General features: G+C 50.4%; 10 protein-coding genes across 10 annotated transcripts; 3 read left to right on the forward strand and 7 right to left on the reverse strand.

Moving 5' to 3' along the window:
- Nucleotides 1–457: 457 nt before the first annotated feature.
- HETIRDRAFT_44172 (cysteine protease C88) lies at nt 458–1307 on the forward strand (the record flags this gene model as incomplete). Its single annotated transcript, XM_009543509.1, has 4 exons — nt 458–548; nt 650–704; nt 780–1149; nt 1224–1307. Coding segments are annotated over 4 exons (600 nt in total), but the record flags the coding sequence as incomplete, so codon positions are not given.
- Nucleotides 1308–1574: 267 nt separating this feature from the next.
- Nucleotides 1575–3454, reverse strand: HETIRDRAFT_42763 (MFS sugar transporter; the record flags this gene model as incomplete). The annotated part of the gene is made up of 7 exons (XM_009543461.1): nt 1575–1844; nt 1921–2168; nt 2243–2366; nt 2426–2452; nt 2520–2905; nt 2963–3340; nt 3388–3454. 7 exons carry the CDS (start codon nt 3452–3454, stop codon nt 1575–1577), a joined length of 1500 nt encoding a protein of 499 aa, XP_009541756.1.
- Nucleotides 3455–4073: 619 nt separating this feature from the next.
- HETIRDRAFT_100374 (uncharacterized protein) lies at nt 4074–5393 on the reverse strand (the record flags this gene model as incomplete). Its single annotated transcript, XM_009544571.1, has 7 exons — nt 4074–4186; nt 4241–4459; nt 4515–4629; nt 4692–4852; nt 4905–4986; nt 5037–5096; nt 5148–5393. The coding sequence occupies 7 exons, from the start codon at nt 5391–5393 to the stop codon at nt 4074–4076; spliced, it is 996 nt and encodes a 331-aa protein (XP_009542866.1).
- Nucleotides 5394–5749: 356 nt separating this feature from the next.
- HETIRDRAFT_443744 (uncharacterized protein) lies at nt 5750–7354 on the forward strand (the record flags this gene model as incomplete). The annotated part of the gene is made up of 6 exons (XM_009544572.1): nt 5750–5875; nt 5938–6118; nt 6174–6330; nt 6380–6495; nt 6561–6874; nt 6927–7354. 6 exons carry the CDS (start codon nt 5750–5752, stop codon nt 7113–7115), a joined length of 1083 nt encoding a protein of 360 aa, XP_009542867.1. The 3' UTR covers nt 7116–7354.
- A 42-nt stretch (nt 7355–7396) lies between these two features.
- HETIRDRAFT_154243 (uncharacterized protein) lies at nt 7397–11910 on the reverse strand (the record flags this gene model as incomplete). The annotated part of the gene is made up of 20 exons (XM_009544573.1): nt 7397–7569; nt 7625–7699; nt 7749–7937; nt 7994–8162; nt 8217–8372; nt 8429–8508; nt 8560–8613; nt 8678–8932; nt 8989–9321; nt 9393–9533; nt 9592–9744; nt 9815–9878; nt 9935–10338; nt 10394–10511; nt 10566–10610; nt 10663–10941; nt 10994–10997; nt 11055–11144; nt 11198–11627; nt 11811–11910. The coding sequence occupies 20 exons, from the start codon at nt 11908–11910 to the stop codon at nt 7538–7540; spliced, it is 3171 nt and encodes a 1056-aa protein (XP_009542868.1). The 3' UTR covers nt 7397–7537.
- Nucleotides 11911–12898: 988 nt separating this feature from the next.
- HETIRDRAFT_448998 (uncharacterized protein) lies at nt 12899–14185 on the reverse strand (the record flags this gene model as incomplete). The annotated part of the gene is made up of 5 exons (XM_009544574.1): nt 12899–13189; nt 13254–13440; nt 13500–13590; nt 13645–14010; nt 14077–14185. 5 exons carry the CDS (start codon nt 14183–14185, stop codon nt 12899–12901), a joined length of 1044 nt encoding a protein of 347 aa, XP_009542869.1.
- A 1406-nt stretch (nt 14186–15591) lies between these two features.
- Nucleotides 15592–16773, reverse strand: HETIRDRAFT_310932 (uncharacterized protein; the record flags this gene model as incomplete). The annotated part of the gene is made up of 4 exons (XM_009544575.1): nt 15592–16159; nt 16209–16363; nt 16411–16466; nt 16521–16773. The coding sequence occupies 4 exons, from the start codon at nt 16771–16773 to the stop codon at nt 15592–15594; spliced, it is 1032 nt and encodes a 343-aa protein (XP_009542870.1).
- Nucleotides 16774–16944: 171 nt separating this feature from the next.
- Nucleotides 16945–18083, reverse strand: HETIRDRAFT_471409 (uncharacterized protein; the record flags this gene model as incomplete). Its single annotated transcript, XM_009544576.1, has 4 exons — nt 16945–17077; nt 17130–17250; nt 17305–17543; nt 17586–18083. The coding sequence occupies 4 exons, from the start codon at nt 18081–18083 to the stop codon at nt 17051–17053; spliced, it is 885 nt and encodes a 294-aa protein (XP_009542871.1). The 3' UTR covers nt 16945–17050.
- Nucleotides 18084–18984: 901 nt separating this feature from the next.
- Nucleotides 18985–20797, reverse strand: HETIRDRAFT_438604 (uncharacterized protein). The gene is made up of 8 exons (XM_009544577.1): nt 20666–20797; nt 20547–20616; nt 20355–20496; nt 20249–20296; nt 20136–20196; nt 20042–20084; nt 19631–19983; nt 18985–19562 (listed from the first exon to the last, which is right to left on the reverse strand). Exons 1-8 carry the CDS (start codon nt 20777–20779, stop codon nt 19425–19427), a joined length of 969 nt encoding a protein of 322 aa, XP_009542872.1. The 5' UTR covers nt 20780–20797; the 3' UTR covers nt 18985–19424.
- Nucleotides 20798–21268: 471 nt separating this feature from the next.
- On the forward strand, nt 21269–22916 carry HETIRDRAFT_122216 (uncharacterized protein; the record flags this gene model as incomplete). The annotated part of the gene is made up of 5 exons (XM_009544578.1): nt 21269–21562; nt 21652–22083; nt 22140–22273; nt 22326–22494; nt 22548–22916. 5 exons carry the CDS (start codon nt 21269–21271, stop codon nt 22914–22916), a joined length of 1398 nt encoding a protein of 465 aa, XP_009542873.1.
- Between the last annotated feature and the right edge of the window lie 348 nt (nt 22917–23264).

The raw sequence follows: 23264 nt of genomic DNA on the forward strand, positions 1-23264 counted from the left end.
CGCACCTATCTCCGCCCTCGTTCTCCTCGAACGAGATTGTTCACTATGCACTCTGCGTGAATCAGTCAAAGCAGGCTACCCGCCGCGCACCCTCACTGCAGTCATCCCTGAGCTCCCGCTCTCCAGCCTCGGCCTTGCCCCGGGCGAGCAGCTCCTCGTCACCCAGAAAGCAGGCGCTGCTGCTGCTGCTGCTGCTGCTGCCCCGTCTACCTTCTCTACGTACGGAGCAGCACCTCCAGTCCCGTCTAGGGCCTCGCTATCTGCCAACCCCCAAGCCCAGACTGTCGCCCCGCCTGTGTCACAGCCGCGTCCGGGTGCAAGCCCGGCTTCCAGCTCACAGCCGGACTATGTTGAGACTGTCGGCGGGTACCTGATCCATCGCGTGAGTGCCCATTCAAGTCCGCCACTCCTGCACCGACCCGATAACACCAATCGTTGAATTCCGGTACAATTTGGACAGATCGTACCAGACGACAATTCTTGTCTGTTCTCGTCTATCGCGGTCGTGTTCGAGCAGGATATATCCAAGGCATCTACAATTCGGAAGAGTGCGTGCTCGCTGCTCCGCGCAGTGCACGCTTTGGCCTCCACTGACGGACCTGCGTTTCTCTCTATGTATGCGCGATTTGGACCCTTCTCTGCCTCACAGTCGTGGCGGATGCGATTCGCAACGATCCGGATACGTGGAGTGACGCTATTCTTGGGTGCGTGGCATACGTCCATATATGCACCTCCTTTCCGCCATGTACACTTACCCTCTCCATTCATACTCTCTCCAGTCGTCCGCGCGCAGACTACATCTCCGCCATCCTCTCCCCCAACACCTGGGGCGGTGCAATCGAGCTCACCATCCTCGCGACGCACTACGCGACTGAGATTGCCTCCGTCGATGTCGAGACCGGGCGCGTCGACCGTTTCACCCCGCTTGCAGGTGCGGGCAACCGCGTGCTCCTGATCTACTCTGGCATCCACTACGATGCGGCGCTGCTCGCGCCGGAGCTCGGCGTACCAGAGGAGTGGTGCGCTAGTATTGTGCCCGTCGGCAGCGACGCGGCGGACCCGAACCTGAGCGCGCTCAAGGCGCTCGCGGGGAAGCTGAGGGTGAAGCGGCAGTACACGAACACGACGACGTTCGACCTGAAGTGCGAGGTGCGTAGTGCGCTTTCGGCCTTGCTGTTCTTGTGTTTCTGACTTGCCGTCGATGGACTGTGTCGTGCCTGTAGGTGTGCGGGAAAGGCTTGAAAGGCGAGAAGGAGGCGCGTGCACACGCGAGCGAGACGGGGCACATCAAGTTTGGAGAGTACTGAGAAGGTATATGTGGATGGCGCAGGACGACGCGGCGTCCGATCGGGCTCAGGAATTATGCAGCCGAATTGTGCTCATGAAGGTGTTTTGCTTTTCTAGGCACGTAGCCCGTGAGCGCGTTCTTGTGTACAGATATAAGCGAAAAAACGGAAGCCGATACAGATGATCATTCATTCATTGCGAGCGTGTCAAAGCGTAATCCGTCATGAGCTCGTAAAGCAGAAACAAAAACAAACCAATGCTTTTGAGGAACTTCAAATCTTCAAATTTCAAGCTCCAATAAGCCGCAATGGAATACCCTTCTGTTCTTCGCCGTGCATCCCGTGCATCCTGGGCGCGCGACGCGCGATAAATTTGCGCCACGGGCTGACTTCGAAGATCGCATCGAGGCCCTCGAGCGAGATGCCGCGCGACTCAGGCTGGAAAAGCACGCAGACGAGCACGGTGACGAGCGCGCACGTGCCAAAGAGGAAGTACGGGCCCGAGGAGGACTTGGAGAGGAATAGCGGGGTTGAGAAGGCGATGACCCAGTTCACGGTCTATGGGCACCGAACGTGAGTCGTGAGTGTGGTGGTCGAGGGTATGAACGGCGAAAAACTCGTGGTCGATACGTACCCAGTTCGCGCACTGCCCGAGGCTCGTTGCGGCCGCGCGCGTGCGCATCGGCTGGATCTCGGAGCAGTAGATTCTGTTTACCACGGCCCAGCTCATGGAGAAGGCGACGACGAAGATGTAGATGAGGGCGATAATCGTCCAGCGCCCCGCTGCCGTTGCAGACGCGTTAGTCGCGTAGAGCGTCCCGATGAGCAGCATCGTTCCTGAGATCACGACGCCGCCACGGATCATCAATGTACGGCGGCCCCCTGTGTAGGATGCACACGAGGCCCAAGGGCCCCGATCAGCACACAACAAGATGAACGAAGGGGTTCTGACTCACAGTTGTCTGTGAAAATTTGGGTGATGATCGTGCAGGCGATGTTGAGCAACCCAGATATGCCAGACGCGAGGAACGCAGACGTTGTGGACGACAGTCCGGCTTGGGAGAATAGAACAGGAGCATACTTTACGCATGTATCCACATCAGCAACAGCCTCGCGATCATGAGTCACAAACAACGTACGTAGAGCACGCCGTCGATCCCGCATGCCTCAAACGGTGAGGAGACCATGAGACTAAGCCCTGCAACAAGAAACGATGCGACATAGCACACGCACCTGCTGCATTCCCATCAAGAAGATGCCGAGGACGGTCCGCCCTCGCACATCCTTGTCCCAGAGCATCCGCGTCGTCTCCAGCGCGCCGACCCGCTTGGCGTCCACGCCCACAGCAGCAGAGGATTCTTGCATCTGCATCTGTTCCACATCTTGTAGCCTCTGCAGGACTTCTTGTTCCTTCTCCGCCTCTGTCGCCGTGAATCCGAGCTTCAGCCATGTCTGCGCAGCTTCCTCTGTGCGCCCGACGTGCTTTAGCCAGCGGGGCGAATGCGGGAGGAAGAGAGAGCCGAAGGCAAAGATAAACGAGACCGAGGCTTGTATCATGAAGAGCAACCGCCAGGAAATGGACGACGAAAGACGAACACTACCATAGGAAATGAAATAGCCTGCAAAGGCGCATAAAATATATGTAAATTCTGCGTCGAATGAATTACATGGCTTACCTAGCGCAATTCCCATGGTGATAAGCAGCTGAGTAGTACATGAAAGGCTGCCTCGAATATTTGTCGGCGCTATCTCCAGAATATACACCGTGATCGTCGAAAGGAACAGTCCCTCACCGATGCCCGAGAGGCAGCGTCCCACGAATAGCATAGGCAGATTGTACGCTGCACTAGATATAATCGAACCGATGCTGAACACGGCGCCTCCAAGTGCAAAGGTACGCGTGCGAGAGATGCGATCCGAGAGAGGCCCAGCGAATATTGAAGAAATCGATGCCGTTATGAGAATGGACGAGACAATGAGGCCCTGTAGTGCCGGAGAGATGGGATCGAACTTTGCCTTAAATTGCGGCATGACCGTCACAGGGCCAATGGACCCTGCATATGGAATGAGAACACTCTTCGGTGAGGCAAAAGGAGCGTACCTGTATCAAACCCGAACGCAAATCCACCGAGAGACGCGAAAAAACTGCACAGAGTATATACACGCATATATGGCCCCATTGACCGCTGAGCGCGTTGTGCCAACGAGGGACGAGCAGGAGCGGTAGACGGTGTCGTCTGGCCACTGCGCTCTTGGACTTCAACGACTCCGTGACGGGTCAGGACTGGGAAAACATACGACGGGACGTCCGGAAAACGATCTTCTTCCTGAATGCGCGGCTGTTTGGGTTGGTACTGGAAGACACAGAGTTAGAGAACTGAAGAAGAGACACAAACGGCGGCTTACAGCCGAACTGGAGCCTTCAGCATGCACATGAGGGCTGTCTTCCATGATAGCTTCTGTCTTTGAGAAAGCGCGCTCTGTGGCTGTAAATCCAGCCCACGCAGATGAAAGGTCGAGTCAACAGCAATTCGGAGAAAACATGAGCCCTTTACCTAAATACCCCGCATAACTTTAAACCAGCGCGTATCTTAAATCATCGGATCATCGGACCAATAATATCCCAGCTCTGCATGAGCGCCGCTGAAGTCCAATAAATCATGGGAAATTTCACAGATACCATTGAAAGATGCATTTAAATAATTGAACAAGCAAAAGCGGTGAGCATCATTGTCAAACTGGAGGATCAAGCATAAAGAGGGGGCGATGAATGGAGCGAATCATACATTAAAGAGGACTTTCGATCTCGATCGTCAGGGGACAGTGATCTGAAGCACCGTATATGTCGCTCCTGATATCGCACATCTTGACGCGGTCTACTATTCGCTCGCTAAGGACAACTGAATCGCGTTTGAGCATGCATTGGCATGATGGTGGAGAATGAATATACTTACACATATCCAATCGCCACCCGATTCCCTTGCTACGACAGTTGAACCTATACGACCAATATGTGTAATGGTGATCGTCAGGGTGAAGCTTCCTCCAAACGTCCACAAACTTGTTCGCATCTTTTGTATCGTCAGGAGGATTCAAGATATTCTTGAATGCAGTCGTTTCCGCCTCGGTGTACCCGGGTGTTTTATTCCAGTTTCTTTTGGCATTGCTCAAGTCTATGACCATGATCGGCATTGCGTTGCTTCACATCACAAAAGCGTAAATACTCACCAATTTCCGTTGGGGCCACATTGAGATCTCCACCCCATATCACGGGCTTCTTTTTGTCCAAGTCTCTGATATAGGCCTCAAAATGTGTGTTCCATGTCTTCTTAGCATCCATGGTCTGGTTACGCAGTGAACGACTTCGTCAGGATACATAAATGGCATAGTATATGTTCTGAATACCTTCAATTTTTCACCTGCATTCACGACGTATGTTGCGACGAGATAATGATTCTCAAACTCGAGTGTAATTATGCGGCCCTTGACAGATCCCGGATCGGGATGGCCCGGTAATGTCTTCTCGACACTAAGGGGTTTGTGCTTGGAAAGGATGGCGGTCCCAGCTAGGAAGTAGTTGAGTGAATATACACAAAGCGAGTGTGGAAGGTAGCAGACAATAAGTTTTCTTCTCGGATATTGACCAATAACGGTGGGGAAATTTCTCCGTCAAGCTGGGATCTACGGGCTCATTGTTGACCTGCATTTATATATGAGCGCAACAACCACACTGATCTATAGCTATATCACCTTCGTTTCCGTCAGTATAAGAATATCAGGGTCTTCCGCCTCGACATAGTATTTGAAACCCTGTACAATGTCGATAATTGCCCCACTACAATCACGGAACCGCCGTCTTACCTTCTTTTGGCTGGCAGCCAAACCGCATACATTCCATGACGCAATTCTAACCGAGTTCTCTGTGCGTGAGGGAAAGCTGATAGCCGTTGGTAGCACCTTGTTAGTAGGTTGACCATTTGGTGCTCTATCAGACTCGGTGCCAGTGACCACGGCTTTAGGCTTCTTCGTTGTTTTCTCGAACTCTTCTTCAGAGTCTGAATTCGATGCTTTGCGTTTGCTGGAGCTAGCAGCGCGCTTTGGTGGCATGATGGCCGGTATTGAAGATGAGGCTCTGATAGAAAATGGCAGCGACAGGCGAAACGCGGTCGTAATTGCTAGCATGGTCATATTGAACGCGATCATGTGAGCAACGCGTCGCCATAATCTCCCTTTGCCACGTGCGAAATACAACTCTATTCCTTCTTCTCTCCCAATTGTCAGTACACATATCTGCACCCATAACTGTCGTTTCAACATTCAGAGATTTATCACTAGTAGGGGTGTATGCCCATCCCCCCAGATACCTAATTTCACGCACCAACTCCTACAAACCAGAATAACCCTGCTTACCGCTCTTTACACGAACCATCGGACAATATCTCTTGATTTACGCTACCTCACACATGCTGAATTATCGTGGATACGAGGCCTGGATCACATCCGACGGGCAGAAACTACCCGAATACGAAATCAGCATTGACACAGAAAAGCACAGGGCCACTTGTTGGATAGCTGGTCAAGAGGGCAAAGTGAGTGTTACGGAGCAGTAGGATGAGCTGTGCTCGTATCCTATCGATTCTTCCTTCCTTAGGAATTTATTGTCAACTGGAGGGACCTAGGTGGCAAAGTTGACACCATGTCCTACATCACCCTCGACGGCTTCACAGTGCCTGGAAGGTTTCTATATGGCGATGGCATCAGTAACAGGGCTGGAGTTCGAACCAGTCCTTCCAAAGAACGACCCTTTGTTTTCGCAAAAGTTGACGAGGAAGGTATCTTGGCTTCATCTTATCTCAATGGCGCGATGCTACTGAGCTATATATTCAGCCGACATTATCGAGACGGATGCGGATCCCAAACAACTCGGCATGATCATTTTACGCATACGACGAATCAGACGAATTGGTGGCCATATGCCAAACACCCCCAGGCCGATTCCGAATCTCATGAGAGGTAGAGAGAAGTACTATGAGATGCGCGCTGGGTACGATATTCCTACCTCCCATCGCTTTGTCTAATTGTGCCTTTTGCAGGTTTGGAAAGGAAACCACCACACACCCACAAATTCCCGTAACATTCAGTATTGAACCATTCGACAAAGCCAATCCTGGATCTTACGTGACATTCATTTTTCGTTATCGAACGAAAGGTAGGTTTGTGGAGAGGTATCATCTGAAATCGAAACCGAATGGCCATTGATGATTGTCCTCACAGAATTTCTGGAGGCTCAGGGCATCAAGCCTTCCGATAGCGGTTGGACATCACACAAGAAAACAGTTTCTGTACAGGCGCTAAAGACGGCCCAACCTTCTCAGATACCGACAAAGACTCAGCTATCTAACCTTCCTTTCTTGGAGACCATGGTCGCCGAGCCCGCACTGAAATCAGAGCCACACCAGACGCCCTACGCCAGTCTGACTTGGCTACCAGGTGAAACGGGAGAAATGCCCGAACACCCACGAGCCGTCTCTGTGCCCTTGACGCCAGACCCTAGCCCCAAAATATCTGGTACCAAACGTCTCCGTCAGGTACGTCTTCTGTCCATTTGTCGTGATCTCGGGCTCAGGATTTGAAACGAAGGTCGTGTCTACCTTTACGCCACAGAAGGCACGGCGCACTAATTCACAGTCCATAGCCTCGTCTCGACGCTCTCATGACGAGGCTGACGATGACTTTCCGAGTAAAAAGGAAAAGAGTCTTGACCTGACCAGTAACAACAACAAAAGTCCCTCTGACATGGTTGACGATAACCCACCTCAAGGAGAGTGATCTACATGTGCAGGCCACAGACTGCGCGCCAAGATCCGTTCGTCCAAAGTAACGCGTTCGTCGAGCTTTTTTTGTTGCTTTTACATTTTTTTGTTGCTATCTTTCGTGATTCCTTGCTATCTCTCGCTTTCTCTCGCTATCCTTTGCTGTGCTTTGCTACCCTCGCCGTATACCGCTCTACATCGCTGTGCTTATGAATACCAAAAATATTCGTGTATATCTTTATCCGTGTTGGATCTATGTTTTCACGACACGATGATAGCTTCGAAACGCCTAGACATGTACCGCAAGCTTGCAAGCCTATTGAATTCGTTCACAGTACATGAGTATGTTGTTGTACATCATTTGACATATCCTGTGTATATACACCTGCTGTACATCTTTCTTTTTCAGATCCGTAGTCTCCAGAACTATTCACGTTATCAGGCTCTGGCCTCCAAGCCTCGCTTCAACGCTGTATGCAAACGGTCGGTCAATCTCAGACAAGACGAGCCATAGTATAAACGTACCCTCGCACGAGTCCTTCGCATCACCAAAGAGCATCTTTGTGCCCGGCATGTAGAACATCGGGTTTGGCACATCCGCTGCGAAATATTCAGGTATAGCTCAGGCACACTTTGACATATTACTGACCGTATCCACTGCTCATCCCTCTCTTCATGACAACTACCTGCTTACTCTTCCATGCGTGCAAAACAGGCATGCCAGCAATGGAGCTACCAGGTTCTAATGCAATTGGATTGACGGTGTCGTTTGCCCCGATTACAAGGGTAACGTCAGTCTCGCCGAAATCATCGTTAATTTCGTCCATCTCGAGTACAACTGCAAAACTGAGAGTCAGGCATCACACATGAGACCGCCACATCTTCAAGACGCACTATCATAGGGAACGGATGCTTCCGCAAGGAGGACGTTGCACTGGCCAGGCATACGGCCTGCGACTGGATGGATAGCAAACCGAACATTGATGCCTCTTGCTCGAAGCAGGGTGGTTATTTCAGAAATGGCATATTGAGCTTTTGCCACCGCCATGCCATATCCAACAACCTGTACCGTAACATGATTTGTATCATGTTACTGTTTGAACAAGGATCCTCTTACCAAAATAACGCTATCCGCGTTTGCCAATGCGTCCACGACCTCGTCAGAGTTCGTCTGAGTGATCTGACCTTCAATCTTATAGTCAGACGGTGCGACAGCTTGTGCACCGGCTCCTCCGAAAAGAACATTGGTCAATGAACGGTTCATGGCAACACACTATATTTACGCATATCAATCGTACTTCAAAGGAATGGCATCAAGAACGCTCTTACCATGATATAGGACAGTATAGATCCGCTAACACCGATAAGAGAGCCAACGGTTGTTAACAGAGGATTGTCAAGCATGAAACCTGTTTGATAATGTTAGATTTCGTGTAGACCTCGCAAAAGTCACGAGAAACCTTCTGCCACAAGCGCAAAACCAGAGTAGGCGTTCAAAACAGTGATGACAACCGCTACGGGAGATACAGAACGAGTCAAATCATTCATATATGTTTCTAACAATGATGAGTAGCTCACGCATATCTGCTCCGCCAACGGCGGCAGTCAAAGTATATCCCTTAATGAAACTAAGGATCGTGTTGATGCCGAGGTAAATAGCAGCAACGGCAGGAACAGTGGGCGCCATAGATAAAAATGCCCCCATCGTCACGGCATTTGCACCGAGAAGAGATCCATTAATGAGATGCTGTCCAGGAAGCCTCAACGGTTTCGAAGACATCTTGCCCGCGAGCTTCATGAAAGCTACAATGGAACCAGTGAACGTGACACCACCTGGATCAAAATGCATCTCAGATTTAGACATTGCGAGAAGGGGCAAAGCTGCTTACCGATCAGAACACCAAGGTAAGCGGTAACAAGATGTAACGTTGAGACGTGGTCTACTCCCTGCAGTACACTCGCGACACTCGTAAGCACAGCAGCAAGACCGACGACTGAATGTAACGCCGCGACCATCTGAGGCAGCTCTGTCGCGGTGATCCTCCGTCCGATGATTGTGCCTACAGTGCCACCCATCGCCGCCACTGCAACAAACTGTGCAAGGACTTCGGGAGGAAAACCGACAGCTGCGAGCGACGCTAATATTCCCGACCCTACACCCAGTATACCGATAAGGTTACCCTGACGGGCTGTAGTCTGAGAAGCGAGTGCAGAAAGAGAACCTGGTGAATTGATGAAAGAAAGAGAAAAATTGATCGATGTGCCTTTCAGGATTTAAGGAGGTGCGACGGACCTATACATAGAAGACTGCTCGTCAGATAGCCAGCTTGAACTAGTCCCGCCATCCCCGTGCTGGCGGCAGCGAGGAAGCCTCCAGTGAAAACTACTGCCGGAATACCATACAGCCATGAATACTCCGGCGGATCTCCTCGTCCTAGTCACCCTAATCAGTCAAGTCGTGACAGCATGGTCTATATGACACGACGATTTACTTTTGAACATGTCCAGCATGCGCTTAGTGATGACGAAGCCTCCAGAAACATTGACGCTTGCCAGCAACACAGAAAGAGCACCAAGAGCTTGAGGGATCGTTCCTGGGAAATAGCCTCCACCCATCACGAACAGGCCGCCTATACCAACCATACCTAAAAGGAAATGTATCAGTGAAACCTTCAACACTCGCGTGCCACGCAGCCTGTGATCAAATGCTCTCACCTGAGATCGCATTAGTGACGGACATCAACGGCGAGTGAAGCGCGGGCGCTACACCCCAAACTACCTGTCACACGCAAGGTTACTATATTTAATGGTTTAGAGGAAGGAGTTATACTGTACCCTATACCCGATGAGACCAGCGAGTCCGAAAGTGAAGAAGTTCGACATGAACAATGGTCCTGTCAACTTGCCAAGCGCAACCACGCCTCCCATACCAGCAGTGACAGTTGCGACTTCGCGTGTCGCTTTTTGCCACGGTGTGATCGCCAAGATCTCTGCCTTCTTCTCGTCAGCTTTCGAGGGAGTTGCTGGTGGTACAGAGGCCACAGCTGGGGCGCGGGGTACGGGTTGCAAAAGACTGCCATGATGCACAACCATCGCACCACGGATGACTTCATCTTCGAGATCCAAGAAGAATTTATCCGGGATATTCGTGGGGGTCATCGAGAGCAAGAACTTGGTGATGTTATTTGAGTACAACGTCGAAGACTGGGTTGGCAGTCGAGACGGAAGATCAGTGTAACCTATGAAACCGGTATATTAGACGACCCAAGAATATCGAAGACAGGTATCACATACCAATGATGGTCACTCCCCGGTGTACATGTAACTCTCCAGGTTTGGTTGCTTCGCAGTTCCCACCAGATTCGGCTGCGAGGTCAACAATCACAGATCCTTGTTTCATAGCTGCAACCATCTAAATCCAGCATGTGAACAGGACTCCAATCTTAAGATTGCTAGCCGAGCTGACCTCGTTAGTAATCAATTTGGGCGCAGGCTTTCCTGGAATAAGTGCCTGTGCAAAATCACTCGAATGAGTCCTACAGATTTTGTCCTCGTCCACGTACCGTAGTAATCACGATGTCGACATCTTTGCATTGTTCCATGAACAACGCCATCTCGGCTTCGATAAATTCCTTAGACATCTCCTTAGCATATCCACCGCCTCCACCGCCCTCTTCTTGAATGGACACTTCGATGAATTCCGCACCGAGAGACTGGACTTGTTCACGAGCAGCGGATCGAGTGTCGAAACCGCGAACGATGGCACCCAAGCGTCTAGCCGTTGCAATGGCGCTGAGGCCAGCGACGCCAGCACCAATAACAAGCACTTTGCAAGGAGGAATCTGAGACATCATGAGCTTCAAGACTATGGTGTTGAAATGACTTCGACTTCACCTTCCTGAAAATTAGTGAGTTAATGTCCGTTAGTCAATATTAAATTATCAAAGGAACTCACCCGGCAGCGGTGACTTGACCAGTCATGTACCGTCCGAAATGATTTGATGCTTCTAGTACTGCTTTATAACCTGCGATGTTTGCCATTGAGCTTGTATGATATAAAGTCAGCAATTGTTCCGTCACAGTACATGATTGACAAACCTAAGAGCGTCAAAAGTTTGCGCGCGCGATATCCTGGGTATCATGTCCATGGCCAATGCATTAACGTTTCTCTTAGCTAGCGTATCCACGATCTCCTTGTTTTGCCTGGGGTATAAGAAAGAGATGAGAGTGCTGCCCTCTTTAACATATTCCGCCTCTTGGCCCAGTAGTGGTGGTCGGACCTTCAACATAATATCGGACGCGTGAAACACGTCTTCTCGAGACACAAGAGTTGCACCAGCTGTCTTGTAATCGTCGTTCCGAAATTGTGCGAGCACGCCGGCATCGTGTTCGATCAGCACTTTGTCGAAGCCTTTCTTCAGCAGTAAGGCAACATTCTGAGGCGTCAGTGAAACACGTCGCTCTTGAGGATAGATCTCCCTTGGGACGCCGATGGTAAGAGAAGAGTAATGAATTCCTATAGCAACCACTCAATGCAAAGAACTATATCGAGAAATAGGCCGCTCACCAGAATCCACTTCCTGGGCAGACGAATTTGTATTCTCTCCTCGAGATCGATGAGACGAGTGAAATAGACGACAGGTAGTCGGTGCTTTGTGAATATCCCATCAATGATTTGTGACAATTTTTTTCGATGTATTGAAGCCCTTACATATCCGTTGAAGATGTCTGCGAAAGGAGTTCTTTACTGCGAAGGGATAGTAAGGCGACTCCCATGCACGGCAGACAATGCTTTGCGGCGAGAGTGCCATGATACGATGCTGCCAAAGGGCAACGAGGCGAGGATGTCTGCGCTGGCAAGGAGATGATGGGGAATATTCGGGCTTAGAGATGCAGTCGCTAGAAACATCAACGAGATCGTGACTTGGACGGTGGCCGACTGGCCGTGGGTATTTACGGCTACTTGACCGCGTTCTTATTTCCCCACAATATGGGCCCGGTTGATCGGCGTCGTCCCTTACTTCGGCGACTCAACAAAACACGCACAGTAGTCGCAAGCCCGGTGATTACCAAAGGGTTTTCACGAAGCGCGACGACTGCGCTGCGCTAATCACAAAAGTCAGTCAATCCTTCAAGCGCATGATGTGTATCATGGATGAGGGGGACCTCCCCGTCTGCAAACTCCGAGAGAATTATGCGGCTTGCAGCACATCATGTATAGGAAGCAACGGATATTGATATTCTACATGTTCTTCACCATCAACACGAGGTGGATAAGTGTTCTAGCACCTGCGGATGGGCTGAATTTACGGCGGCACTACGGCGGCATTACGGCGGCCCGCCCGCGAAAAACTATCAAGGCCCAGAATTGCGAGTAAACGGCGTAAGCCATCTTTGATCTTCCAGTGGCATACAAGAAAATCGAGAATCGCAGGGCATCAGCCATGCTCCGAAGCAGACAACCAACATGTGTCGCGCGCACTAGTCTTGCTGAGTATGCCATGACCATTGGACATTCCGAGAATAACAACTATGCTTCTCACCTAAGGATTCAATATGAATTTCTCTCACCTGACCGATGCAGTTAGAATTCAACTATACCGATAATGTGGGTACCTCTAAGAGATTGTAGCTTTCCCGAATACGGATACGGATACGGGGTAAGGACGCCCTTGAAGAGATCCAATACATAGATCGAAAGAGGGACGGATAGCGATGAATTCATAATAAAATGTTCGGGAGCCTATATTGTGCTGTTATACATGGGTTCGTGGGTCTCCAGGGCTGATACGGCAGGAATCAAGACACGACCTTCCCGCTCAGCGACCTCTCCAACTTCACGAGGTCCTGCGTGTGAGGGTGGAGCCAAAGCGCCTCAGCCGCTTTAGGCTCGATCGGCGGCAACGGCCTTCGTGGAAGACCGCCATAGCCGTAGAGTTTCTCCAAGAGGTACTTTGTCCCCGAGATTGATGCTTTCGCGATAGTGAAATCGGCACAAGCGATAACGCCTTGAAGACGTTGTGCCTCAGCCAGGAAAGAAGGGTCCTTGAAAGCTAACACTGAGACTTCGAAGAGCTTGGCGACGGCATACTAATCACAAGAGTATTAGCCAAGCACCGAAAAATCAAAGGCATAGGAATCAATCATCACGCACAGGTGCCACGTTCGCAAGGCCGGTAATGGCTCCATGTCCATTGGCGAACGTCGAAGCAACAATGAAGTCCGTAAACCCGCCCAATACCAGAAAGGGCGCGGCCGCATTCCTTCGCGGGTGGGCGGACGCAAAGGAGGGATCGGACACGGTTGCACAAATCCGCGTGAGCTTACCGACGCTTCCGCAACTGTCCAACGATACACATCCGTTAGTGATCTCGGGGAATAGCGTGAATGCGATAGCTACGTGAGTTTGACCCCGCATGTGTTCGGGCAGTCGGTAGCGATCTCCGTAATGAGATCAGAATCCAAATCAATACCTCCACTCGCTCCAGGATCTGCGCTTCCTAGTCAGTCGCTGAATATCCTCTATCCGAACTTCAAACACTCACAGTTGTAGATGATGATGGAGATAGGGCTCTTCTCCGAGACTTCCGCGTAAAAATCTTTGAGGGCTTTCCTATTACTCGCAAGGACTCCAGCGAAGTATCCGCTGGTGATCACGATGGCATAATCAGCTCCGGCGTCTGCAGCCTCCTTGTTCAGCTGTATCGTCTCGCGGGTGCTGCCGGCCCCTGTCCCAGCAATAATAGGAACGTGTGTGAATCCTGCCGCGTCCAAAGCACCACGCGCTGCCTTGATGAGTGTCTTCCTCTCCTCATGTGAGAGGTGCAATGCCTCGCCCATAGATCCTGCTAGCAGTGGGCCAACATTTGCCTGTGCGAGTCGGACGATATGACTCTCAAAAGACGCGATATCTGTAGGGGTCCGTGAGGGTTGGTGCAGTCATCCACCGTCGAATCTAGGGGGTGTCGAAGACCTACCTAGGTCCTCAGTGTCTGGAAAGAAGAAGGTCGGGATTGGAGCGAAGATACCAGGTTGGAGAGGACGAGTCACACTGCTATGGACGCCATTTGAGCCGTTGAGGGCCATGGTAGGATGGACAGGAAGGAAGAGAGAGACATAAGGGCGATTCTGGCTTATATAAATGGAAACTGTGAGGAGAAGGGCGCGAGCTGGCGCGGGAGCATCGGACCGGCGTTATCACTGCCGACTGCCCGCCGGCCCGTTCGCGGGTGAAGATTAGCTACTCTGCCTTCATGTGGCCTCTTACTACAGATTTTGCTGCCTAGACTTTCTTTCATTCGATTGGATTAAATGTACCTTGGGTGCACCTATACCTGTCATATTCTGATTTGTCGAAATGAAACCCACCAATGACTTGATCACCGTTCACCGTTCAACGTTCAACGTTCATCGACACTGATCGGACCAGTCAAATTTCCGTTCTGCATGGATGAAGCAGAAAGTGCCGTTCGGATTTGACCAGTCATGATACTCAGATTAAATACCAGACTCTAAATGTAGACAGAAACAGAAAGACGAGACCAAGGTATAACGAAACAGGCGCAGACAAGCACAGACAATTCAAGACGTCGGATTTCCTGAGAATAGGCTTAAGCTTGTTTGTTGGGCTTGTACATGCTGAACGAATTGAATTCGGAACTCACCAAGGCATTTGGGGATATAGAAGCACATTGAAGCCTTCATGACCAACCAAACAGCAAATCGGATGATAGCCTAGCAAGGGGTCCAACAAAGATCTAAAACAAGGCAAGAACGTTGAGTCGTCATCATACTGTACTGCCGCCTTCACTTTCACCCATGGTCCCTGCGAAACAAAAGAAGGCGATAAAAGCGTCGCAATGGTGTCGTTATGATCTGTGAGAGGTGAAGACGATATTAATGAAATTCATGGCAAACCAGAGGTGATGATTACTTGTAGCTACTTTCATCGAATGACTGTTGTGGTTCCAGCCAGTTTGTCCGGTTTCCATGCGGATTGTAAGATTAGAGGAGAAGGTCATCTGCACATGCATTGGTGGCGACCCACAGAGTCAGACAACTGAGGCAAGACGATTGCAAGTTATTGAGCACACATGTTCAAGACAAATGAGCAAGGACATGTGAGCAAGTTGGTTCGGCAAAGATGATGAGTCGCCCGGACCTCTCCCGATATAACACAATGAACATCGACGTAACAAAAGCTGCAGATGGTCACTCTGTATGGAGTGAATGTCCGAGGTAACATCGGGTGTGATCATATCGGTGTGCCCAGAATATCACGGCGAAAAGGTTGACCCTTTTCCCATAACAGCCGTTTACTATTGTGGACGCTGCGACTACGAACCTTCGCTGGATACTTCATTTCATTGACACGTCAATGAGTTCGATATATGGAGGTATTATAAAGCTATCTCAAGCCTGAAAGTAACACGGGTGTCTGGGAATATTTTGACGGTGGAAAGCGAGGTAAAGTGACTCACGCTTAAGAACCATTACGATTTTGAACCATCTGCTTCCACAACAACGAGTTTGTCGAGGACTTCCCTCTCCCATTCTACCCACCCCTCTTCATCTGCCTCGCCTGCGTCTTTCAGTGCCTTCTCAAAAACCTCCCACGAAACACATCTGCGATCGTCCTCTTCCTCTGGCTCCAGAACGTAGTTCCTTTGCTTTGAGCGAGTGAGCGTAACGACATGACCAGCTGAGCCCAGAGCATGACTCAGGTCATGCACGATTGACCGGACATATGTCCCGCCAGAGACCTTCATTTTTAGCACAAAAGCAGAGGGCCCAACGCTGCCATCAGCCTCGCCGTCAGGATCGGCTTCGTCGACGATAGCTGCATTATCATCCACTTCGGAGAGAGACTTTGCTAGTGCATTCTTCTCCTCTTCGGTAAGCTTCTTCTCTGGCCATCGGTAAGCATGGTCGCTGCCTTTCCATTCGACGAGCTCGAGGGAATGTATGGTAACTTTCCGCTTCTCGATGGGACGGGGAAGGGGGATTCCTTTCCGAGCATAGTCATAGAGCGGCATACCATCCATTTTCAGCGCTGAGAATCTAAAAAAATGAAATCAGTGATAATAATTATATGGCGGAGGTGAAGTACATCGGAGGTGCTTGCTCAATTTCGCCTCTGAACTGTTCCAAAGCGCTTTCAACTTTCTCTTTCGTGACATGACGCCATGGGGCAGTTCGAACGCGAGCACCTTCACTATCATATGAATCTGTCTCGCAGCCTAGCAGACAAGTGGTGCGATACTCCTGTCCGACAGTCAATGTCAGAATATGATAAACGCCATGAAACGTACCTTGGAGCAGTCAAGAAATTCATTCAGTTTTTTCGTTCCCTTTCCTACACCTATGACTATGACAAGACGAGGTTGACGATTTAGGTCAAATGAGTTCTTCTGATGCGCACCCAATACACCATCTGCAAGGGGATCCAAGGTGCCTCCTTGTCCAATCTTAATTCCATCCTTTCCACGTCTGCCTCGTGCACCTTTCCCTTTACTTTTCTTATTCTTCTCCAGCGTAGCAGTATCAACGAAAATGCGAGAGCCCGCGATCAACGGTTTTATTTCATTGATGATATGCATTGATGTTGGGCCAGAAGGCTTGATCACGCCAAATAGGCCAGACAAGGGCAATGATGAAAGCGAAAATTTTGGCATTTTCTGATGATGATAAAGTCCGCGTGATGACGGTTTCAGCGTATGCGCTACGAGTATGGTAAGTTTCACGTCCGCAGAGCGCGTTGTTTGTGCATGTTTAATTCCGAAGCTCTCGCACAACAGTGCCAAGCAACACTTTCGACACAAACTTGGTTGACCGAGGACTATGCAACCCCTACACGATGCATAGATACTATTCAGCACCTAACATACAAACCCATTCGCACTATTGGATTCTTCAATACAATCGATCACTACTCTGTCTTTCACCCTGGTGCTACTCGTTCTCCGGCCAGAAAGAAGTCTGCTATCAAGTCAATTGTTAGAATTTCAGGACCGCAAGGTTATGAACTCACGAAATGTCTCTTATGGTAAGTAGATCCAGCCGCGTCAATGTTTGCCACTTCTTCAGCGGTAAGATCTGGTAGGTCCGCAGTGCTGATGTACTCCGCCAATCTCGTCTCCTTCGTTGTAGTCCTGCAGTACGGCTCGTCAATAAAATCGTAAGAAAATCTGTATCAATACACATACGTCACAAACACGATGCCCTTGTACCTTTGCCAAAGGAGCAGTACGTGGGCGTCCTGCACAGGTCTTCCAACCGTCTTCGACAAGCGCTCCGCAATAGTAGTCAAAACAGGATCCACCGGTCCCCCTTTGGACCGGAAAATGGGCGACTGGCCAGCATATGACTGCGTAATTATTCCATACTTTTTCTGGAACTCAAGAAGTGGCTCTGAGGCCTTAAAAAGATATGGGTGATATTCGATCTACAACAATCATCGTTCAAAGGCAGGCCATAAATAAAGCACGTAATGGCTTGCCTGATTGACAGCAGGAGGGACCGTCGCGCCATCTAAAATTGCTTCAAGGTCTACAACGCGGAAGTTGGAGACACCGATGCTCTTTGCAAGCCCCTCCTTCTTGATTTCCTCGAACTGCTTCCATATGTTCTTCAGCTGACCAGGAGCCTTGAAGAAGGCCGGCGAGTGGATTAAGAACAAGTCAACGTAGTCCAGCTTTAACTTCTTTAGCGATCCCAACAGGGACTCGCGCACAGTCCCGGTCTCGAGCTGATAGAGTTTCGTGGTGACGAAGAGCTCTGATCGTGGTTTCCCTGAAGCGACGATGCCCGCTCCCAAGGAGTCTTCGTTAGCGTAAACTTGAGCGCCATCGAGATGAGTGAAGCCAGCCTTGATCGCAGCTGAGACGATGTTGGCCGAGTCCTTCTCATAAAGGGCAGTGCCGGTGCCAAAACCGAGCCAAGGGATGGTATTCCCATCATTCAGCTTGAGGGGAGCATTAGCCATTGCGGTAAAGATTCTTCTGGGGGAACGCGCAGATGACGAGGTAGATATTCTCGGCTTGCAGGATGGTATAGAGGATGCAATAGCTTGCTACCGTCAATTTATACACACGAACTGAGATAAGAAGATTAGATGACGGATAAGTCGCAAATTATGACGACTTGTGACCACCAAGTTGTCTCTTACAAAGAACGAGTTCGGCGAGAGGCTTTCTAGGCTAACGCCGAAGAGAACTGACTATCGCTATTGATGAGGAGTTCATGGTAGCCTCTGTGATAGCATCATACTATTCCCTCTAGAATCGACCAATACCCTCACCAACGCGGAACGCACGGGGGAGAGGCGGTCGTGGAATGAGACTATCACGAGGCCTTGAGGGCCGGCCCTAAACTTGTATGTGCCATATGTGGCTCCAGACGCACTCTTCCCATCATCTTTTAACAACTACTAGGCGCTGTTATACCACATGTTGGACTGCTCCTCTTAAATGAGCAGTCTTTCATCGCCAGTGTCCTCAGAAGGAAGGTGCACTCTTTGGCCGACCATCTTGGTGAAATCCTTGTGGGTGGGTTCGGTCACCTAGTGTTCCTACATATAACACCTACCACTACCTGTATATGACCCTCACTCAATAGTTGCAGAATCTTTTGGCCTGTCGTGATGCTACTTATCATCTGCTCCCGCGAGAATCAGGTGCAGGTATGTGTGCACTTATGAATATGGAGATGATGCCATGCCCTGCAGAGCCTCCAAGTATATGATTTGATGAATGTTAGCGCTGAAACCCACGGGACGAATCACGAGCGACTTGGGCGGCCCGCCCAATGCTTCCATGATTGAAGAATTCCTTCTAGCTACAAGACGAGAGCGTCCATCGAGCGTCCCAGTGTCCAGCGTGATTTTCGACAAAAGTTGACGTTGACGTGCAGTCACGCACTTGTTCAATCGCATAGCGTACACATTTCCCAATAGATACTGGACAACCGATGATACAAACGAGAGTCTATGTCGACCAGCACAAGTATCACGTATACCATGATGGGATCGAACCATGAAACCTGTGGTAAGATTAGAAAGAATAGTGCATCCTTATACACACAACAGACACAGCATCGAAAATAGCAACCCGCTTGACAAAGTCTCGGTAAGTTGGGTAGCAAGGAGGCAGCAGAGGGCAGAAGATACGATAGACATAGGCGAATAAAACACAATGGCAGGAGTGACAGATGCCGTGGTGTGGCTGGGAAGCGGTGGTCGTCGGAGGTCGTGATAGAGAGATGATGGCGGAGATGCGATGAGTTTTTGCCAGTGCCGAGCGAGACACTCGAGTTGTGACTCCATCGCTTACACTTCCGGTAGCCCACTGTATTGGTTGCGGTTCGGCTGCAAGCCATTGACCCCAATGCTGCTGTACGTGTTGTTCGTCGTGTGGATCGTAGGCGATGAGGGAGAAGTCGGGAAAGTACTGGGGTCCGAGGGGTCCTGTGCATAGCAAAACGGTATCAGCCGGATACCGCAACCGCAAGCATGGAATGGGCGATGAAACGCACATAATACTTCTTGGGCGTTGCATTTGATCCCGGTGTGAATGGCGTGGGGACGCCGTCATATTGGCCCATCGGAGGAGGCCCACCTACGTATGTTGCCGATGGCGGTACATGCGTGCGACGCCGATTGAGAATGAACCAAGCGATGAGAGCTCCGACGGCTGCAACGCCCACGACCCCACCCACGACCCCACCAGCAATTGCACCTGCATGGGAGCTGCTCTTGGAATTGTTTTGAGGAACGCTGCTAGCGGTACTGCTGCGACTACTTGTTGCGGAAGTCACCGGAATGGAAGAGGTAGTAGCGGATGGGTTGATCGTAGTTGGCCCACCGGTCGAAGTAGATTCAGGAAGAGCTAACGTTCAATCGTTCGTAGGTGTCGTTTTGGTGAGCTGGTAGAAAATATAACGTACATCGGTTATTGAAAGCAGTGACGTTGTTCCATATGTCTTGTTGCTAAGAAATGTTGAACATAGGCGATAAAACCTCATCTCACAGAACACATACTATGACATCCAAATATGCCCAACCCGGAACTCTGGTCCCACTCGGGATTACTTCTGGAAACCTTGAGGACTAGATTAGGTTCAGGGGAAAGAAAAGAAAAGTTAACGACGTACGTTCCAGGTGGGCTCACGCTTGTGCAGTTGGCAGACCATTCAGACCATCTATCAGGAAAGTTAGTCAGGGCCTCTATCATGTCCTGATAACAACACTCGAACGTACTCGGTCCATATCGAGCCTTGACAGGCATCACACGCGCTGATCAGGGAATAAGCAACTGTGTTACACTTGCACAGATCGCCGTTGTCGGGACCGTTTGGACCAATGTAGTGATGATCAGGACTCAATGCTGGGATGCTGAATTCTGGATACAAATGAGTGGCGCTCCTCAAAAGCGACAGAAAGCTGACTTACGTCCGCCATTGCATACGCCTTCCAAATAAGCAGTGACTAGGCAGGGGTTTTGGTTCAAGCTGTTGGACGCCTGCGGCGCATTTGAGGTTTCATAACACTGATACATATACATAACTCACCCATTCCCACCCAGGGTCGCAGGCCGGCGCGCTGAGCTGTGCGTCCGTCACAGAAGCAAACAGCAGTGGTAGGGCCAGCGCAGAAAGAACGGACGCAGCTCTTGGGAGGATCATGATGGAGGTGGGAGGGAGAAGAGCGCGGGTGGGGCTCAAGCGCAATTCATGACAAAAACGACAATAGGCTTAATATGGTCCAGAAGGCGTGCCTCGGCGAAGGCACCGCCACGCCTCACGTCCAAATATTACTGACATCCCTGATCATATCGCTGGTCCGCTGGACTAGTGCGTTTTCTCTTGCCGAGTAACCTGCTGGCTGCCCTGAGAACGCACAGGTTAGATATTTCTGTATGATTCCGGAAGATTGTTGCATGCAATAGCTGTGCTGCTCGTGTATATTTTTGTGGATATGGATAGTTGGCTATTGGGCGCCTGCAGACAAGACAGGAATTGTGCCGGAAGGAAGTCGAAGCTCATTTTAGCCGCGGACCTCGAAATCAGAATCACCTAATTATATTGCTCAACGTGGGAAACGTCATGCGTACGGAGTCCCAAGGAGTCCCCGTGTTGACTCGAATTCCGGCGTTCCGCTCAGCGTGCGTGATGATGCCTCCAACATCGAGCATCTCGTCGAAACAATTCCTGTCCTTGCCGAACTTTACTGGAACCTCCCCATCGCGTCTACAATCACTCTATTCTGATATCTCAAGGCAGAAGCACTCCAACCCCACTTCGTACCAATCCAATGTCTCATGGTGGCGCGCTACACTCGAAGCCATCGTTGCTAAAGGATGGCAGCCTAACTCTTCTGACAAGCTCGTTTTGCATGTAGACCAAAGTCTACCTGATTATTTGCGCTACGAGGGCACGGGCAAGCCGTTGTGCTTAGGCACCGTAATCGTAAGTCCGGCGCCCACCCTTACATTACATGTCATGTCATGTCAAACATACCGTCCATCACGGCCTGACGCATTTTCCTACTAGCAAAGGCTGAGTTGAGCAGCTCTCTGCTTGCCATCCCGCTCTCTCAATTCCTCGGCGCAACACAGTCGGTTTACGACAAAGGCTGGCTTCCCCTCCGTATCGCGTCCTATGTAATTGGTAAGCCTCTTTGGTGGGCTCTGCAACAAGCCAACATTGTCGGTACAGACGAGGGCGGGCACGAAAGTGACGCGGAGCGATGGCGGAAGGTGAAAGGCGAATATGTTGTTCTTGCTCTCGTCGAGAGGGCAGCAGAGTCGGTTCTCGAAAGACAGCGACAGATAGCAGGCTCTCTAGCCGACACCCTGTTCAATTTTGACTCATTCCGTGTCGAATTCTCGGGCAATGCGTTGGAAGGCGTTACACTCTCAGATATGGATATCAAAGTCCTCGTTAAGTTCCTGGAGCGAGACAAGAGTGCGGTCGTTGTTGACAAAGAGGTACGTAACAGCCTTGAGCACTCGCCGATCCTTGTCACAAATGCATCTATTTTCAGGTCATCAAATTCATCGATGCAAGTACCACGGAGCCTCTAGAAATCACAGCAGTCGACCGTGGCATCCTCGAACTCAAAACAGTGGTGGCAAATCTCGATAAGCAAATCGAGCGCATACAGAGGAAGATGGACGAGTATGTGCTACACTGATCTCTGTTCTCATGGCGCTGACTCGTACTGTGTCAGGTGCACTGAGAAGGCGATTGTCGCGCTACGCCAGAAGCGTAAGGAGCTTGCGTTGAGTTACATACGCTCACGCAAGCTGTCGGAAGACCTGCTTAGACAGCGCCTCGGATCGATCGAAACGCTTCAATCAACACTTATTCGAGTTGAGGCGGCCGCTGGCGATATCCAGGTACATCATTTGCTTGTCGAGGTCTTGCGCGCTTCTTCCAACGTTCTCATCAGATAATGAAATCATACGAGTCATCGACGACGACCCTCCGCACGCTCCTGGCACACCCATCACTTCAGCGTGATACTATTGATCAGACGCTTGACGCACTCGCCGCTGCCAACGCTGACGCTAAACATGTAGACGACGCAATCCGCATGGGCGGTGACATTGCTATGGCGGAAGCTGGCATCGAGATTGATGACGCTGAGCTTGAGGCTGAGCTGGCGAAGCTCGTAGAGGAAGGAGAGAGGGAGCAGCTGGAGAAGGCGGATATGGACAGACTAGCAAGACAGCACATGCAGAAGGATGCTGTGCCTGAGCAGGAACCTGTTGTGAGCAAGGATAGCTACGGAGCGGTTCCTGTGCTCGAGAATGCGTAGTTCTCTCTGCTGAACTGCCTTCAGTTCCTCTGTCTTCAGCTGCTGTCCCTTTTGACGTATATGGATTGATCACCTTCACGGACCGTACATGGATCGCCTATCGCATCTACTTTTGCCATCGTTAGAATTCTAGCACTTGACTACTTGATCCATTTGAAAGGCTTGAGAAGTTAGAACTCTGTTGATTCGCTTTGATTGATGATTTCCTGTTGATTTTTGTTCCAAAAATTGCGAGGACCGAGGACCGAGGCGCGCGTAAGTGATCACGGGGTATAGACATGAAGTCATGTGACGTGAATATCAAATCTCACAGACCGTGACGCGCCTTCATGCTCTTCGTTTGTATCC

The sequence above is a fragment of the Heterobasidion irregulare genome (assembly GCF_000320585.1).
Source record: "Heterobasidion irregulare TC 32-1 unplaced genomic scaffold scaffold_02, whole genome shotgun sequence".
In the NCBI taxonomy this organism is placed as follows: domain Eukaryota; kingdom Fungi; phylum Basidiomycota; class Agaricomycetes; order Russulales; family Bondarzewiaceae; genus Heterobasidion; species Heterobasidion irregulare.